Source organism: Hyperoodon ampullatus, assembly GCF_949752795.1.
Source record: "Hyperoodon ampullatus genome assembly, chromosome: 8".
NCBI lineage: Eukaryota > Metazoa > Chordata > Mammalia > Artiodactyla > Ziphiidae > Hyperoodon > Hyperoodon ampullatus.
Window position 1 is genome coordinate 33478511 of NC_136921.1, and position 18361 is coordinate 33496871.

At 42.1% G+C, this 18361-nt stretch overlaps 2 protein-coding genes across 49 annotated transcripts in view; one reads left to right on the forward strand and one right to left on the reverse strand.

Moving 5' to 3' along the window:
* The window catches only part of RAPH1 (Ras association (RalGDS/AF-6) and pleckstrin homology domains 1), a gene marked incomplete at its 3' end in the record, with an annotated part of 84590 nt that extends 80970 nt beyond the window's left edge, over positions 1-3620 (forward strand). The window contains exon 16 of the mRNA XM_079710405.1: positions 1677-3620. Coding sequence (XP_079566531.1) covers positions 1677-3620 — 1944 coding nt within the window. The remainder of the gene's footprint in view (positions 1-1676) is intronic.
* Positions 3621-12114: 8494 nt separating this feature from the next.
* ABI2 (abl interactor 2) overlaps positions 12115-18361 on the reverse strand; it is a gene marked incomplete at both ends in the record, with an annotated part of 98578 nt that continues 92331 nt past the window's right edge. For 39 of the 48 annotated variants that reach the window (XM_079709700.1, XM_079709688.1, XM_079709686.1 and 36 more), the window contains one exon: positions 14268-14477. In XM_079709700.1, the coding sequence (XP_079565826.1) occupies positions 14302-14477 (176 nt within the window). Of the gene's footprint in view, positions 12279-14067; positions 14150-14267; positions 14478-18361 lie in introns of those variants that run through there. The other 9 variants (XM_079709698.1, XM_079709695.1, XM_079709678.1 and 6 more) reach the window with 2 other exon arrangements.

Sequence of the window (18361 nt, forward strand, 5' to 3'; positions counted from 1 at the left end):
TATCAGAGGCTCCCACTTTTAAGAAATAATTCTTTTTCCTTCTCGTACTTAATCAATTTGAGTGGAACAGCACTATTTGGTGCTGGTAGTCCATGTATGTCGTAGAGAAGCCGGGTTTACACAATTCAGATACCAAAAGAAAAGTCCTTTACCTACTAAACTTTTAATGGTGTTATCCATGTGCATTTTAAATTGTGGAACTACCCAGTTGTCATGAGAAAGGCCAAGGAAAGCAAAGGTCCACATGGTCTGTGACGAAGCAGTGTAGTCCGACATGGCATGTAGTGTCAGAAAGACCACGAACCCTGCCATGCAGCAATGACAGTGTGTTTGAGTCTTGACCCCCTGTGTGTTTCTCCTCCTGTTACCTCAGTCTCAGGTGCCAAATGAGAAGGCCAGCACAGCTAAGGTCTACTACACCCCTGCAGCAGCCAAGACAGGGTCAAGTTAAGGTCGGGGGTTGTTCTTTGGAAACACATTAACCTGGGTGTCTCCTGTAACCAGATCTTGCAGACTAATGCTTTTATTTTGATGTGCAATTATTAAAGGAACGTGTGAATGTCCTGACGGGCATTAGAACTCAGCCCCATAATAAGCCTTCTAGTCTACTAACCTAAGCATTCTTGACGCTAATTAGATGTCATTCAGAATTGGAAACAAATGGTTTATCTTGGATCCTCATAGTTTGTTCAAAGAGCCTAAAAGTTACTAAGCCAAGAGTTCTTCCTCTGCTCTTTCAGAAGTACTTGAACCACATTCATGCATGAGTAGCTCCATGAAATAAATGACCAGATGTGGTAATTTGGGGGCAGTGCCAAGAGGGGCCCGCATGGGCCGGTCAGCAAGTTGTTGGCAAACTCTAGCTCCTATTTCTAGGTACATTTCCTTTACTCTAGCCTTCCAAAGTTTCCTCTCATTTTCTTCTGGCTTTTTCTGTATATTTTTATGATCTTTTGCTGTAATGTTTATGAAGCATTTCTTTATGTATTTTCCAGTAAAACAAATGTAAAGAATACCCCCCCTTTACCTGCATTGCTGGACTTCTGTGCATGTTGGATGCAAGTGTCTCACACGAACGCGAGTGTGTGTGTCAAGCTCATTCATTCCTGTGTGACTGTGCACGCCTGCTGAACATACTCATACTCTCACGTGTCTGCTCACTAGCATCAAAAAGCCATCCTCATTCTTCGGGAGGCCCTCCACCAGCACTCCTAAACCCAGTTATGGCATCTGCTTGATGTGGATGCGGTCCTGGACTGAAAGGTGAACTCCAGCCATCACATCTCCCTTTGCCAGAGTCTGGGGAGGTGGGGGGTGCGGTTCCGTGCTCAAAGGCCCTCTAATTCGGGGCAGGGTGTGGAAAGCCAGAGGCAGAAATCAGAGGGCCCAGCACCATCCAGACAGCTTGTGCAGCAGGAAGTTTTCCCCAGGTTGTTAGGCAGTCTGGCTGCTTGAGAAGATCGGTGGGTAAACACATTTTCTCCGCGCCCTTGTTGCCCAGGGAGTTAGATTTTAGCCTTCCCGACATTGTCCATCTTTATGATCACCAGCTGCTGCATCCTTTCATGCATGTCTCTGATTCCTTGCTTTTTAGTTTGACAGTCAAAGCTTACCTCTGTAACTGTTGTGTTTGTTGTGTTTTCTCTCTCCCAACCTCCCTTTTATCCTCCTTTTAGGCCAGATTGGAGTCTGTGAATCGAGCCTACACTTCTCTCATGCCCCCTTTGTCCCCGCAGCCTAAGCCGCTCACCCCCTGCTCTGCCTCACAGCCCTCGCCGCCCCTGCCGCCGCCGCCGCCGCCCCCTCCGCCACCCCCGCCGCCGCCGCCGCCGCCGCCCCCGCCCCTGCCCAGCCAGTCGGCCCCTTCTGCGGGCTCGGCAGCCGCGATGTTTGTCAAGTACAGCACAATAACCAGGCTGCAGAACGCCTCGCAGCATGCGGGAGCCCTGTTTAAGCCTCCCCCGCCTTCAGGGATGCAGCCTCCCTCCTCGACCTCACAGGCAGGGAAGCCTCAGATCCTGGTGCCGCCCAGCGGAGCCGTGCCCCCGCCGCCGCCCCCGCCGCCTGCCCCCACCCCCGGCTCGGCTATGGCCCAGCTGAAGCCCGCCCCCTGCGCCCAGGCCCTGCCGCAGTTCAGCCCGCCCCCGCCCCCGCCCCCGCTAAAGATTCATCACGTGCAGCACGCCGCTCCAGCGGCCCCTCCGGTGCCGCCCCCACCTCCTCCCATCCCTGCACCCCTCCCTCCCCAGGCCCCCCCCAAACCCCCTGTGACCGTGCCGCCCGCCGTGCCACAGGCTCTGTCACCTACACCTCCTCCTCCCGTCCCCCCAGTGAAAAAGCAGCCAGCGCTTCCTGTGTCTCACGTTCCACCCTCTCCCCCTGCTCCTCCTGGCCCGGTGCCCCCGCCCACGCTACCCAAGCAGCAGAGCTTCTGTGTGAGGCCCCCTCCCTCTCCGCTGTCTCCGGCGCCCTCCGTGGTGAAGCAGTTAGCCAGCCAGTTCCCCCCGCCTCCAACCGCGCCCCCCGCGGAGGCGGCGCCCTTGAAGCCCGCTTCAGCCGCAGCAAACGTCGCCCCTCAGTCCCCGCCTGCTGTGAAAGCAAAGCCCAAGTGGCAGCCCAGCTCTACCCCTGTCCCTTCTCCGGACTTCCCTCCTCCTCCCCCCGAGAGCAGCCTGGTGTTGCCTCCGCCTCCGCCTCCGCCAGCCACACCCACTGCTGCCCCTGCCCCTGACAAAAGCGGATCTCCGGGCAAAAAGACCAGTAAGACGTCCAGTCCGGGGGGAAAGAAACCTCCCCCGACCCCGCAGCGCAACTCCAGCATTAAGTCCGGCAGCTGTGCGGAGCACCCTGAGCCCAAGAGACCCTCAATAGACAGTCTAGTCAGCAAGTTCGCAGGGCCGGAGCCCTCGGCGTCTCCCGGCAAGGAGACGCCGCCACCACCCGCAGCGCCCCCCAAACCTGGAAAACTCAGTCTTCCCGGAGTTCTCCAGCAAGGGGGTGTGTCGGCAAAAGCATCTGTTCTGAGTGGGCGCGGCAAGGACTCCGTGGTAGAATTCCCTTCTCCTCCGTCCGATTCTGACTTTCCACCCCCTCCGCCGGAAATAGAGCTTCCTCTGCCCCCTGTAGACATTCCAGCAGTGTTCTCGGGAAGCACGTCTCCAAAAGTGGCAGTGGTTAATCCGCAGCCACAGCTGTGGGCCAAGACGTCGGTCAGGAAGGCCCCTCCGCCCACGCGACCCAAACGGAACGACAGCACCCGCCTCACGCAAGCCGAGACCTCCGAGCAGCCGCCAATGGCCACAGTCGTGCCACAAGTGCCCACCTCTCCCAAATCCAGCCTTAGCGTCCAGCCTGGATTCCTGGCTGACCTCAACAGGACACTGCAGCGGAAGTCCATCACGCGGCATGGCTCGCTCTCCTCCTCGCGCGTGTCCAGAGCAGAACCCACAGCCACCATGGATGACATGGCATTGCCCCCGCCACCCCCCGAGCTGCTCTCTGAGCAACAGAAAGCCCGTTATGGAGGCAGTCATATATCAGGCTATGCAACGCTGCGGAGAGGGCCGCCTCCCGCTCCCCCCAAAAGAGACCAGAACACCAAGCTCTCAAGAGATTGGTAGCTACCGTTGGACTTTATTTTCGTGGGATCTGTAGTCAGTTCTACAGTCAGCTCACCTGATCATCTACGAATTCAGGCGTTCAGAGCCTCTTGGTGTTGCTGTTATTCAGGTAGTGTTCAGCTATATGTGTGTGTACGTGTGCAGGTACACACATAGCTATACATAGGTAGTGTGTGTGTATGTATATATATGTATACATATATGTATATGTATATATATAGCTGAAAGTGATTCTATTTATTCTTTTTCTCTCCTAATCTGAAAATGGGTTTTGTGTATTTTGGGTGGCAGCGGCATGGAAGGGGATGTGTGTCCTGCCTGTCCCTTATGATTTCTATTATCTGTCATGTGGATTGGACCAAAAACTTCTGACTTATTTGGAAGGTATTTTATAAATGTCCATGCGCGGCCTATCTGTGCATGTTGTATATTATATATTAAGGATAGATGTATAACGTGCTGCTTCTCAGTTTGAGAAGACAACCAGAATGTTTAGTGTATCTATGGGGCTTTTGTGTTTGTTTTTTCCCCAGTTGGCTGAAGTTAGAACTGCTTGACTGACATTTCATTACTATACATAAAGGGGCACTTTAATCAGGAAAACCTCTCAGCTTCATAGAACGGGTAATAGTGCAGTGTGGGGAAATTTTCAGACACTTATCTGTACGTGGTCGGTCGTGCATAGAAAAAAGTAAATACATGGTGTAACTAAACCATTCTAGTTGCAAAACTGTTGCCATGATCCCACAGGAATCTAGGATGTATTCTGTCACAGGTAAGCCCTTCGCCTGTAATACATGGATAATTTAGTACTATAATCCTGCATAGTTCTCTTTGTACTGTTGGGATCCTTTTCATGAGCTTGTGAAGCTTCAAGTTTGGCTTCATGATTCTTGCTTTGATTTATTTTAAGAGGGTATCCAACACGACACCCTTGGACTGCTATGTCCCAGTGTGTCTTTCGGTCACCAGTTACCTCCTTATGGTGTGTGCTGTAGGTAGATGCCGATACTAGGTGTCTGTAGACAATTGCTATATCAGGTGTACTCAAATCCTTTGTCCAGTCCAGTATGTTGCATCATGATGAAAAAGAAAATCACCTTCTGAAATGTCTTTTTTGTATATTGCTCTCTAGAAGGATGGATGACTAGAAAAGAGAACAAAATTGGCCCCTGTGCAGCTGTCATTAATCAGGTTTTTTGTGGCTAGTAATGTGAAATACAAAGAATTCCTTTAAGTGTGGGACTATCATAGAGGGAGGGGGGGAAATGAGTTTTTTGACAGTTTCACCCATAGCGACTGGAGCACACTAGGGTCCTTGCTTGTTGTAGCCTGGTTGTAGAGATTTGTCCAGGTTACCAAGTGTTCTGATGGGAGTTGTATAGTCCAAGTACAGTAAGTGACATTACATATTATGCATATGCAGTTTGGTATAACATGGAATCATTGCTCTAAGGACACACTATAATTCTGTATGCTTCACACTATACTTCTAGATGCTTTTTTTCCCCTGTGAATTTTCCTCAGTATATGAGAGAAATGTGTATTGGCTCATCAATGTGTGATGATAAATTGACCGTCAGGTCAATCTCAGAGCTGCTCTTAAACCAGAGAATAAAAACTAGCCTCCCCAGCAGTGATGTGAGCACACCTTGTAATGAAAGTCTGTGCCTGTTATGAATAGGGATCACCAGTGCAAACTGCAGAAATCCCTGACACTATCCCATAAGGAAAAAGCGATGCCAGTACAGTGGGGCAGAGATAGTAAATAATTCAAGAATAAGCAGAGTTGTGCTATGTAAACAGGATTTCCCTGTAAACCCATTCTCCAACAAAGTACTTCATCATAAAGAGAGAGTAAGAGGCACCCCCCAACTGTCACAGATGTGACAGTATACTCATGTGTTTATAGAGCAATAAGAATATATACCATTGTGCATTTATTACAGCCCTGCTTCTTTAAAAGATACTTTTTAGATCTTTTCAGCCGTTCACAAAGTTTTGTGTGCTAGATATTGTTATGCTTATGAAGTGACCTTTAACACATCCGCGTTAAGCATGCACAGCAATTTGAAAAACATTTGAGTAAGACTGCCAAGCTCCACTGTGACTCATGAGTGAAGTGATTTCCCATTGTTTTCTGCCTGCAGCTTTATATTCTAAGGATCGCCCTTATTTGTGGGATAAAGAGTTTCTAAGAATAGGAATCCAATGATATAAATATTCATCACTAGGGTTTTTTGTGGTGGTGGTGGTCTTTTTTTATATGAAGGTGGGCAACTTCAGCTCTCCTTGAGGGAAAAAAATCACGTGCCCTCCGTCTTCATTCCCTCCCCATTTGAGCCCTAAGATCCAGCCTTTTTTTTCAGTGGGGGATTTCCCGGGCCTTCTTGCTTGTGTCAGTCCGGATGGTCACCATCCTGAACTGATGCTTCTGATGTATCGATTTTCTGAAAGAACAGACATCCTTTAGAACACTAGGGACACTAAGGAGAACAGGGCCAGAGGAGGAGCTGTATCATTTTTGACCCCAGTCAGTGGCTTGTTGACTATCTGACAACAGGCTGTTTCCCTTTGTATTTCTCCAAAGACAGAAAAGGCTATTTAATCAACACTTTTTCCTGTGTGTGAAACAACTGAATCAAAACAAAAGAAAACCCAAAATGATACTTTAGATACACTTCTAGTGTTTTACTCCCTAGTGGGTTTTTTTTTTTTTTTAATTTGGATATTTGTTAGGATGTGGTTTTGTCGGGGGTCGGGGCTTTGGAGATTACTGTTATTTTTGTACTGTTCTTCTTCCCTGGTGTGTTCAAGGAAAAAACATACTGCCAGATGACACTAGTACTGTGCCTTCTTTCACTGCCTTCTGCTCAGCAGCTATAACGCAGCAAAGCTGCTTCAGGTCAAGGAAGAAGATCTTGGCAGCTGTCTTGGCTGTACCGAAAGATGAACAGCATAGATGAACTCGTCCTGCTGTGGAGGGCAGTGCAAACCAGGTGCCCATTAGAGCTAGTGACTAGATTAATTAGTGACACCCTTAACTTCTACCACATAATTTCAAAATTGGATCCAACCTATGCTTAAAGTTTTGGCACCAACTCTGAAGGGTAGCAAAGCCTGTTCTGGTTAGGTTATTCTGTACTGAAGCTTTTACTACTCAAATGCATTTTTTTTCCTTAGCTGCTACAGAATCATACTCTTGGAAAAAGTAACTAACTACTACTGTAAAGGTTTACAGGTACCCACTTAACTGTAAATTGTTTTTTTTTTTTAATTTCTGGGGCTTTTTAAGATAAGACTTCTGACTTCAGAAAAGTTATAGGAAACAATTTTCATCAGAACATCTCACAGTAATGTAGACATGCTAATGTTTCACAGTCCTCTGACATCAAGGTGCTCCTGCCCGCTGACGGCACATCCTGTTAAGGAAGGGCTGTGAACTCTCTTGGAAGTCCCCTCTCTATGTAAGTTTACTTGCCACTGAAAGCAGTCCTGAGTTTATCAAGAAAGTTAATCTAAACAAAATGGGGGGATCATGAATAATTCCAACAGTAACAACTCTGAGGTCAAGGTTATTAATAGCTGTGCATCCAATTAGAGTTTCATAAGCTGCTATTGTGGGAGAATACAACTGCTAATAAGTTCATGTCAAGGATGTAAGGCTACGATTAGCCTGAAAAAAACTTCAGGTAATGGTAGGGTTGGTCTGATTTGACTATCAGGCCACCAACAGAACCCTTTGTCACCTTTTTTCCCTCAGCTAAAAGCAGTTTTATGTTACAAACACAAGGTGATTTTAAACAAGCAAACTAACCTTTTCCTCGTTTTATATATTACCAAATTTTTTATACAGTTTTCACATAGTTAAAACTTATCTCACAGATTTAAGTTCAGACCAGTTAAAACTGTATGACCCTGTGTGATTATAGGTGTAATGACTTGCTTTCAATAACATAGGTTTCATAATTTGGATTTATATACTTGATAAGAGGACGCCTCTTTCTAAAAAAATCACTTGAGATTGCAAGTACCTTTTGCCACTTGGAATTTTGTTTTATACACTTTATGTCATTGCATAAAGCAAGTTATTCCTAACCCTATAGGAATATGTGACCACTCACAAAGTTGAGATTTGATCCATGGAGAGATGCAAGTAGTGCAGAATTAAGTATCCCAATATCTTTTAAGATTTATTTTCATTTAAAAATTGAATAGAAGATCATTGTTAACCCCTTTGCCAGACTCCCTCAAACTAAACAAGTGCTCGGTTCTTAATTGTGCCCTTGGAAGATCTATATGTAAAAGAAATCTGAAATTTAGCTGTACTATAAACTTGCTAAGTAAAAATAAGCTAAACACAATATACTTGATAAACACTCGAAGGAAATAATCTCCAGTTGGTTTGCTCTTTGCTTGTTGAAGTAATAAACCATTTAGAAGAGGAAACATCTGCTATAACCCCCAGTGCCTTGAACTCTTTTGGAGGATTAGCATTAAAAAAAAAAAAAAATCCAACAGGCAAACTTTGAGGTGCTAATGAGAGAAGGAAGGTGTTTCTAGTTTGTGCAGAAACAGGAAAAGTGATGGTCTCACAAGAGATGGCTTCATCTACCTAAACTGGGTCTGGCTGCTTTCTACCAAAGACATTTAGAGAAGCGAGTCGAGTCAGGGTGATGGTGAATACTACATATTTAAAAGATGGCCAAGTTCAGAAGTGAATGTTGATCATGGATGGCTATTAATACCAAGCTCATCATCGAAGCCTCAACCTCTTCTTAGGCAGAACATGCTTGTGGCACTTAAAAAAATCTGCATTTTGGAAACTGTCCATTGTTAAGTTTATTGTAACCTAATACCAAAAACTGCCATTTTTCATGATTACCACCTCCTATATTTTTCTCTCTACTTGTAAATAATTCCTCCTAGAAAATAAGCATTAACTGGAATGTTTCAAATGATTTTGCTTAATTTTATTATCAGTCACTAGTGAACTCCTTTTATAGAAATGTACATTTAAAACATTAGCTTGTGCTAAATGTCATAAAAACATTGTTTACTGTTTTAAAGAAAAATTGCACATTATATTTAACTGGGATTGCTCCCAGTTGCTGACATCTAAGCTGTGGGAGCTTTGCCATAAATAGATACAATGTAGGAATATACCTTATTAAAGCATGAAAAAGGCAAAAGGAACTGCATTAAAAGTACTGGATAGAAGACGTTATTCAGATGATTTATGCACAGCTCAGTAAAGATGAAGTTACAGTTTTTCTTTCAGCTTTGTAGCTATTATTTTCTTCTGCTTAAATGTACGCTCTCATTTAATTATGTGCCTTGCTCCCTGATTGTGCAAACCTATATATATATAGATATATATAAGAGATATATTCAGTACTACTGACCATGTTTTTGTTCTACTGCTGGATTAAGTTATTTTCCAAGTTACTCTTGCCAGTTACTGTCAGTAAACTATTGTAATGGCTTAGGACGGTAGTCATACAGTCAGTGTAATTTTTCAGCTATGTGTTTTCCTTATGTCAGCTTATCCAATCCTTAATAAAAATACATAGATTTCATTTAAACGTCAGAACTGTACTTGACTGTTTGCGGATCGGCACCACTCAGAGCCTGGTTTTGCTGTTTATGTCAAGGTACCCAAAATAGGCTGCAACACGCACATGAAGTGTGAAGGTAAACAAACTATAATTTGATGTGTTCAACTGATTAGCCTGTAAGAAAATAACTTTTAAGATTTTTTTTTCTTTAAACAACAAACAAAATACAACTAGGTACGAACTAGTACAAAAAGGTGCTTTTTGTTTCAAAGCCTCGTTATCACAATCATGTCTTGGACTGCCGTGTCTGTCAAGGTATGTATAAATGTGGATTCGAATGTATTTACAAATCATGTTATCATTTACCAAACTGGGGCAAAAAGAACAGAAGGTCTCCTTTTTTATATTAAAAGAAAAGAACTGTATGTATTTGGTGGAAAGTGATCAAAACCTCAGGTTCACTTACAGCAAAAATAGGGACAGAAAGTAATTAGTGCAACAGGGAAGGATTCTCTCTGACACACTTAAACTTACCACCTTAGAAAAGAGGTTACAGGAGTTCCCTGGTGGCCTAGTGTTTAGGATTCTGGGCTTTCACTGGTGTGGCCCGGGTTCAGTCCCTGGTCGGGGACCTGAGATCCCGTAAGCCACACAGCACAGCCAAAAAAAAAAGGAAAAAAGTTACTTGCCGAAATACATTCACAAGACATTTGGATATACTTCGTAGGATTTTATTTAGGCCAAGTTCTTAGTACACAGCAACAATTAATTTGAAATACAATTTCAAAATTAAAAAGTGAATGTTCCCGCAACTCAACTGGAGGTGGTTTAATGGCACACACAAGAAACGTTACTGGCAACAGACTGCTCCCTCAAATTTTCCTACATGGGTTTTTACACCAACCCTCCCTCCGGGAGCTAAAAGTATAACTGACCAGATCACAAATTGTTTACATTCTTTTTTGTAAACCATCTTGTTAAGAAAAAGATGCATGGACACAAATATGATAAAAACTGTGTTTCCACAGAATTCTGAAGTTGCAAAAGACGTTTCCATTTTAATGTGAAAATAAGCTTTTTGTCTTTTGTTTGATTTTTTTACAAAAAACCTCAAGATATTTAGCAAGGATCATTTATACACAGCTAGGCCCTGTCATTTGTCAATTTTTTTTTTGAAGAATTATGAGATTCTCAAGAAATAGGAACAAAGATCAGCATAAAGTCAACATAAGGTAATGAGCGCAATGCCTGTTTTAGAAGTGTTTTCTAAGGCTCTCAAATAAGGCTGTGCTGTGCTCTTTCCAGTGCCCAGACACTGTTAACATTTTAGCTACATACACCTTATGGAAAAGACCATTTGTACTGAGTGTAGTTATAAAAGGGTTAAAATGAAGATTACTTTCACTAATTAAGGCTACACTCAATACACTCCTTTAAACAACACTCTGAATGGTATTTATGGAGACATAGCATACCTTTTCAAGTATCTTCCTTAAGACATCCAGTAGAACTTTAAAAGAAACATACAACACAATTAAGACAGTTGTATAAAGAGTACCAGGCGCTGAGTCAGGAATTCTACCTTTGTTAACTAGATGTTATTTGAAAAGGAAACATCTAAACCTCATCAGTAAAATGGGATTGAACTAAAATTTCTGAAATCTCACTATAGCTCTAAAATTCTACGACTCTATAAGTATAAATCATGTGAGGGAAATCATTGCCTTTAACACTGATCAGGAGTTCCTGGCCAAAGAAGTTCAGAAGCGAACAGATGGGAAGTGATGCAGATCCCCATTCTTTTCCAAGACGTAGCAACCACCTGCCAGTTCCTCCATCAAACACTTTTCAAAGGGAGAGGTGGCCTTCAGGACATGCCATGCTGTCTCCACTGAGGAGAAAAGGTGGTAAGAAAGTACCAAAGTACCAGTTCTTAATGCAGAAAGGTCACCTGCTAAAAGCAAATGAGCATAAGAGGATAAAAGCAAACTACTATCGTTTTGATGCCTCTCAGAAAAATCTTCAGTAATATCAAGAGACTGCTGAGGAGCACAGCTACATTACAGATACCACTGTGAAGACACACAAAAGTCTCTCTAGCTGGGTAATAAACAGCGGCAGAAGGGGAAAAAGAAAGGGAGGGATGAAAATGTCTCACCCAGTGACTGTTAGGAATGCAGCAAGAGTAGCAGGCCCTTAACCCTACTGTAGGAACAGGAGGTGCCCCTGGAGAAGATAGAAAGCAAGTAGCCAAAAGATAGGAAACAATGAACAAGACATCTTAAAGGTTTCATATGTATTTCAAACACAGCAGGCTGAATCTCTCAAGTCTAGATTTTGACACATTGACACTTTTGGTTTTCAATTTATTGCCTAGGCCATAACGTCAACAAGGAAGTATATTTTCATTTACATCCCTATGGCCTTTCAAATAGTAATACTTTAAAAAAGGGAACAAACTCTTAACCCCTCTCTTCCACCCTTTTTTTTTAAGGAAAAAGGGAGTGGACACAAGTCAAAAACACTTCAAGAGGAAAAAGATTCCCTCTAGCCTGATAAAATGGTTGCTTACTGGTCAGCAGATTTTAGACTTGGATCACCTTTGCCACAATATTATGTATCATGTAAGATTTCTGCACTCATTTAGAATTCCTACTACCAACCATCCTGTAGTGTATAAAAAGATAAATGGGGGAAACTTACAATAAAACAAATACTACCCTCACATACTATTAATAGCATGCAATCTATGAAATGTTACATACATTAAAAGTCTCCAATGACTTTAGGCCTGGCCCATCATTACACAGTATCCTTCCAAAACGATATATAGAATTCAAAACTATATAAAAATTTAAAATATGCAGAAAATCCAACAGGTGTTATTTTTAAAACAAAAAAATCACACGCGTTAGTACTAAAAAATAAAGGAAAAATCAGCTAACCCATGGATCCCTCTGCGGCAGGTCTTCAGTCTGAAGGACTTCACTGACGTCTTCTCGGTTCCCCAGTCCAGCAGGGGTCCAACAGGCAGGCTGACCACCACCAACTCCTTTTGCACAATTGTCTTCCGGGCTTCTGTAGGTGTGAGCTGTGGGCACTATTTATTGGATTTCAAAATACCCTCTGCCTTATTAGTCCAGTAAGTTTTCTCAGCGAAAACCTATTTAAAAAATTCTGAACATCTAATTTCAAAACAGTTTTCCTAGTTACACACCAACACTAAGAAGAGTTTAACCTCTCCAAGTATAGTCTTGGTTGCAGCCATAATGAAGCTGAAGGCTCAGAGGACACTCAAGGGCCATTACTTTGAAGGAAGACAGGGAATAAAGGGTGCAAGGTGAGCTAACAAAGCATGAAGTGTAATGTGTAATGGAGGCAAGTTAATGAAAACTAAATTCAAAGTGCTAGAGAAATCTAAAAAGAGCTAACTTGCAGTGCGTGAGAAAAAAACCTGCAACCGTAAAACAAAAATCTTGATAGGAAACACTGTACCTGGGTCTCAGTTAAATGGTGGTAAGTTTTCTGCTCTGATAACAGATTCACAGGTGGAATGTTAACTCTGTCTACACCATGTGAACTCCCTCACACCTACTACCCTTCTTCATTTTTCAATCAAGTTCCTCTCTCTGCACTACCTATTATGTTCAAGGCCCATGTCTGAAATATATGCAGCCTACCGCCTCTCACCTTTTCCCCAGCACTGGGAAGTCACCTGGCAAAGCTCTCTTCTGGCCAAGTCACTGGGACTGGAAAGGACCCATGGTGGCTTTGGCCTGTGAGCTGGTTTATCATCACAGTATTCAGCTGCTGAGCAGCAAGGCCTCCTGGATGTTTTTCATTATTTCTTATACTGATTACAGAAGAGAGGATTAAAGCCATCTGCCTTCCAAACTCCACTGGATCTGCAGTTGTAATTGTGCAGATGAAAAAAAAAAAAAAAAACTTGAATAAGTATTTGGCCTTATACCACTTACCCCACTATTCTTAGTCTGAGAGGTAAGGTTCAAATCCTTACCAAGAGCAGCTACTTCAAAAGCCAATCACACAAAATCAGGGGAGTATTTACCTTTTCTAAGTGAGTAAACAATTCAGCAGTAGCTAACACCTGCCATAACATTCAGAGAGCACAGCAGCAAGCCTTTTATTCCAAGTGACTGTCGAGACTTGAAAATAGCTGCTATTAAAAAAAAAAAAACTTTTTCTAAATAGTGAAAGAAGTAAAGAAACAGTTGGTCTGACCTCTAAGGTCCTACTCCTCAAAACAGCACCTAAGGCAAGGGTTTAGGATGCACTTCTGCAGTTCAGCCTCTCTAGAACCTTAGGGACCCTCATGTCTACCTCTGCACGCCCACTTGAGCGCACGGACCAGGCTGCACCCGTCACACCTCTGGGTGCACTGCCAGCAGTGGCAATGCAGTCTCACGCAGCAGCAGCGCAGTAGAACAAAACCACCTTCAGAATGTTTGGAGACTCAAATCATTCTTATAATCTACGAACTAAGAAACATGAAGGGATGCAAGTCAGCTCAACACTAACTCACTTGGTGCACTCAAGTGCTGAGAGAATGCAGGATTTACAGTGTTGAAGAGGAAATAAGCCATGTGAAACAATTATAAAAATGGTTATGTATGGTATTTAAATATTGGTTCCCCCTCCTCATCCAAGTGGAAGGAATTGTGGGGCTGGGGCACACCCTGGGCCACGAGGCTCCCCACAGGCACTGCAGACCATCCAGTGCCACAGATTCTGCAGGAGGAGAACTCCCACGCGTGTACAGTATTCCTGAGAAAGATCCCAGATTCCTTTTCTGAATCAGTTTTAACCTGATTTGTTTCACATAGTTATGCTGTTATACCTCTGATATATTCAGAAACCGTCACTTTATTTCAGTCCAAACAGCTCAGCATAGTGTAAGTGATGGCAGAAAGAGCCATTTGTTCAAACTCAGCTTGCTTTTTTGTTTTAATACTGAGGGATAAACGAAAAAAAACCCAAAAAACATAAGTAGTTTTTGTCATTTGAATCCTTCATTCATTTCACTGGAGGGGAATCCCCAGGGCCTTTTGATAATCTGGGAAGACCTGACTATTCCTGTGAGGGAAACACAGCCTTGCTGAGCTTTACTCAGAATAATGCATGATAGACTCCACATAATTCCCAGGAAAGAGCCCAGTCACTCCATTCATAACTCCTTCATACCAACCATCGTCATTCTTCTTGATGACATAAATAATGGCTCCTTCCTGAAAGGACAGCTCATCTTCCTTGTCTTTTGTATAATCATAAATTGCCACAACTAGAGGGGGGAAAAGAAAGGATATGAAAAAGAATAACGTTCCTAGAAAGGTAGAACCAAATAAATGAGTATCTATCCTTCCCGAACTTCTACAGCACTTCAAACACAGTGACTTTCTAAACACAGGACCCTCCCTGCAAATTCTGTTTTCTAATACCCAGTCCTGCACAGTGGAATCCATCTTGAGGTTAGGTTCAAAACTGTATAAATGGCCAAAAATAGTATTTAGTCACACTTACTGTTCAACAGTCTCTCTGAAGAGATACAATCCCAGAATAGGGAAAGATGGCTGTTTCTTCAGTTGAGCCTGTGTTAAAGCACCATATTATGTAAAAACATGTACCTTTAAACAATTAGAATTAGACGAGTGCAGTGAGATACACTAGGAGAGGCCAGTGAGAAAATGAGAGAGACTGAGGGAAGAGCAGACTTCCATCTGCTTTCTCACACCTCCTAGAGTCTATGCCCATTCACTGAGAATAGTGGTTGAATTCCCACAGGTTATATGTGTGAAGGACGGGCGTCTACTATATATATTCTTTCAAAACACATGCTGCATTATGCCACCAATTTAACATATCCACAGTAACAGACTAAAAGTGTTAAGAAAACCAAGATACCTGTAAGCTCTCCTATGATTTTCATTACTTAAATAACTTGGTAAATGGGGCCTTTCAATGATATCTGGGACAATCTCTGGTTCCTAAGTGTTAATTTTCCTCCACAGTTTAGTTAAATTGGGATACCCTATAACTTGCTCAGATCCACTTGAAGGTTTATCTTTTTTATAGAAAGATCCTCTGGACCTTTATTATACCACTCAGAATTTCACTCAATAAATCTCCATCTATCCATTTTAAGAAGCATATATTGACTTTGTTTTCTATGCAACCTTAATCCTAAATAAATAATTAAGAAACAGAAACTAAAACAGGGACTTTTGATATAGTGCAATTTGTTCCAGTTAATTTGTTCCTGGCCTGCTTTAAGTAAAATTCAACAGCTTTCTTAAACTCTGAATATTTGCCATTACAGTGATCTAGGATGCCAGAAAACACTTTAGAGGGACCTAGAAGGAGTTTAGTGTGTACTTCTAACACCTAAACAGATGCAATTAAATGACATACAAGTTTAGAGAGAATACAAGATATGTAGAATACCTAGTATTTCTAGTCAATGTAGTATTTTTTAGCTTTTTTGGGGGGTGGTTGATAACATTCTTGATGCTTATAGAAATGCAAACCCGCTGAAAAGTAATTCACAGGAGAATATCCCCAAGTCCTGTTAGTTCAACACCTTCTAAACCTCTCAAACCCGAACACTTTTCTCCATCATCACACTCACCGCCCTAATCAGCGCAGCAGTCTTTAAACTGGAATACACACATCACTGTGGGGTACCTGAAGATTTTCTAAGCAGCATGAGTGACAGATTTTACAGAGTTTCCTTCTAGATCCTCAACTTTTATAAATCCTGCATCTAAATCTGATCTGCTGGAGATGACACCCTCTGTCAAGAATCAGTCATAAAAGTTCTCATTTCCTGTTTATCTTTCTCCTACTTAACGAAAACACAGTGACGTACTATGCTTAAGTATGAAACGCCCTGAGTGCCAAAGGGACAATTCAGAATACCAGTGTGGTATTAAGAAAGAGAATTACGCCACTGACTATCCCAACCTTTTTGCAACTTAAGTGGCTCCCATTCTTTTGCTTTTAACAAAAGTTAAGGTGGACTTTAATGGGGTTATCAGATGACACATCATATAAAACATGATTTTTAAAGATAGAACATTATTTGATTTTTGGCAAATAACTCTGAAGGATTTAAAAGAACTGACAATGCTGCATGAAAAATAATTCCATTTGCATCTATTTATTTATGTGAACAAGGTTTTCAGCACCACTGCCTCAGCTGAGGCCCTAATCTCTTGCTTAGAAAGATACCCAACCTGGTCTTTCCAACTCCTATTTTTCTTTCTTTCTAATGCACACTACACTATTATCAAGTATCTTTTTTCCAAAATTAAAATCCCAATACATGGGAACTTAACATTAACCTACTTAAAATCTTCCACAATTTCCCTCTACTATCAGATTTTTTAAAAAGAAAAAAATTCAAAACACCTCAGCCTGGTATTCAAGGCCTCCCATCATTATTTACAACTCACTTCCCTTCCTACACTCTTAGCTCGCCCACTCCCTCCCTACAGCCCACCCAGGTCCCCGCACAGGACATTACTCACCATGCCCTTTCGACTCAGAGGATTCCCTCTGACTGGATGGCCCTTCCTATCTCTCTCCTCTGCCTGAGAAACTCATACTCATCATTCAAAGCACATCACATATACCATGTCCTCTGAGAAGCTTTCTGGACTCCCCAGATAGAATTAATGGCACTGTTCATTTCCTGACAATCATTAATGGAGCATCCATTCTGATTTTTAGAGATACAAAGATGAATAAGACAAGGGACCGTCACAGTCTTGTGAGGACAGAAGTGTTATCTGATAAATTACCACACACTGTTTACGCTTCTACCAAGAAGTTATGTCTTTGAGCTAGAAAAACACAAGAACAGATGGCTTGATAGAAGAAAGGGAAATAAAAACAGGCACTGACAAATAAGTCAATTTGTCACAAATAATTTAACGCTAGTAAACGTTAGAGCCAGGACTCAACTCCAGGTCTGTCAGAGTACAAGCTTAAGACAATGTTAAGAATGTGGGCTCAGGAGTTATGCCACCTAGTTCAGATCCCAGCTCTACCACTTATTACTTTACAGACCATACTTAACTTTCCTAAGCTGCTTTTTACTCAGCTGTATAATGGGTATTATAATAGTGCCAATGCCTCAAAGCATCGTTAGATTAAATGAGGCAATGTACACATGATACAGGGCCGTGTGTATAGTAAACATTCTATATGAATGTTAGCTGCTTTTATTACCATTAATAACTATTATGATATACTGACCCCTGTAACACAAACATCTTCTGTCATATTCTGTAACATAATAAATTATTTTGAGCCTCAATTTCCTAGTTTGCAAAATGGGGAAACTAACTGCCTTACATATGTAATAAGTCTTGCATCATGCCAGGCACATAATAAATAAAAGAAAATATCTTTTCTCTACCCAAGTTAAATAAAGATACTTACATATACAAATTATCTCCACTTGGCTAATAATCAAGGGTTAAGATAAACCTATGCAGTGGTTCTCAACCTTGGAATTATCTGAGGGACTTTAAAAAATTCTGATGCCTGGGTCCCATGTCCACAGATTCTGATTTAATAGGTCTGGAAGTGCAGACATATTAAACATTCCCTAGGTGACCCTAATATGCAGGCACAGTTGAGAACCAGGTCCGAAGTCTAAGATGGCAAAATAAGACATGAGGCAACAGCCTCAACATTTATGCACACTCAAACAAAGAGCAATCAATCATAAGCTGAACACGGTTATTTCTGTTTTGCCAGAAAGAGTAAGAAGGAGGTTATTTGATTTTCATGTTGTAAAAGATTTGAGCTTAACAGAGATTAACTTTGAAAAATATCTTAGGAAACAACTCAGGCATTTTCTTTTAAACTTTAAAGAGTTATTTGGACTGAAAATAAACTTACTTTCCTCTCTTACAAATCTCTCCAGATTTTAACATGTTCACCGAAGAGGAGATTTTTAAGAAGCAAATCTCTTCATTATGCTTTTCTCTTAAGGACTCACTGAGCTGGTTTTTCAGAGCTGAAAACTGTCATCATTTTGTCCAGGACAGTGTTAAAATCAGCTAAGGAATCTGTAAAACATGTCAATGTCCAAGGCCATTGGACATTGGTACCCTAGTGTACTTTGGGCTCTCTTTTTTTCTTTTCTTAAAAGCAGCT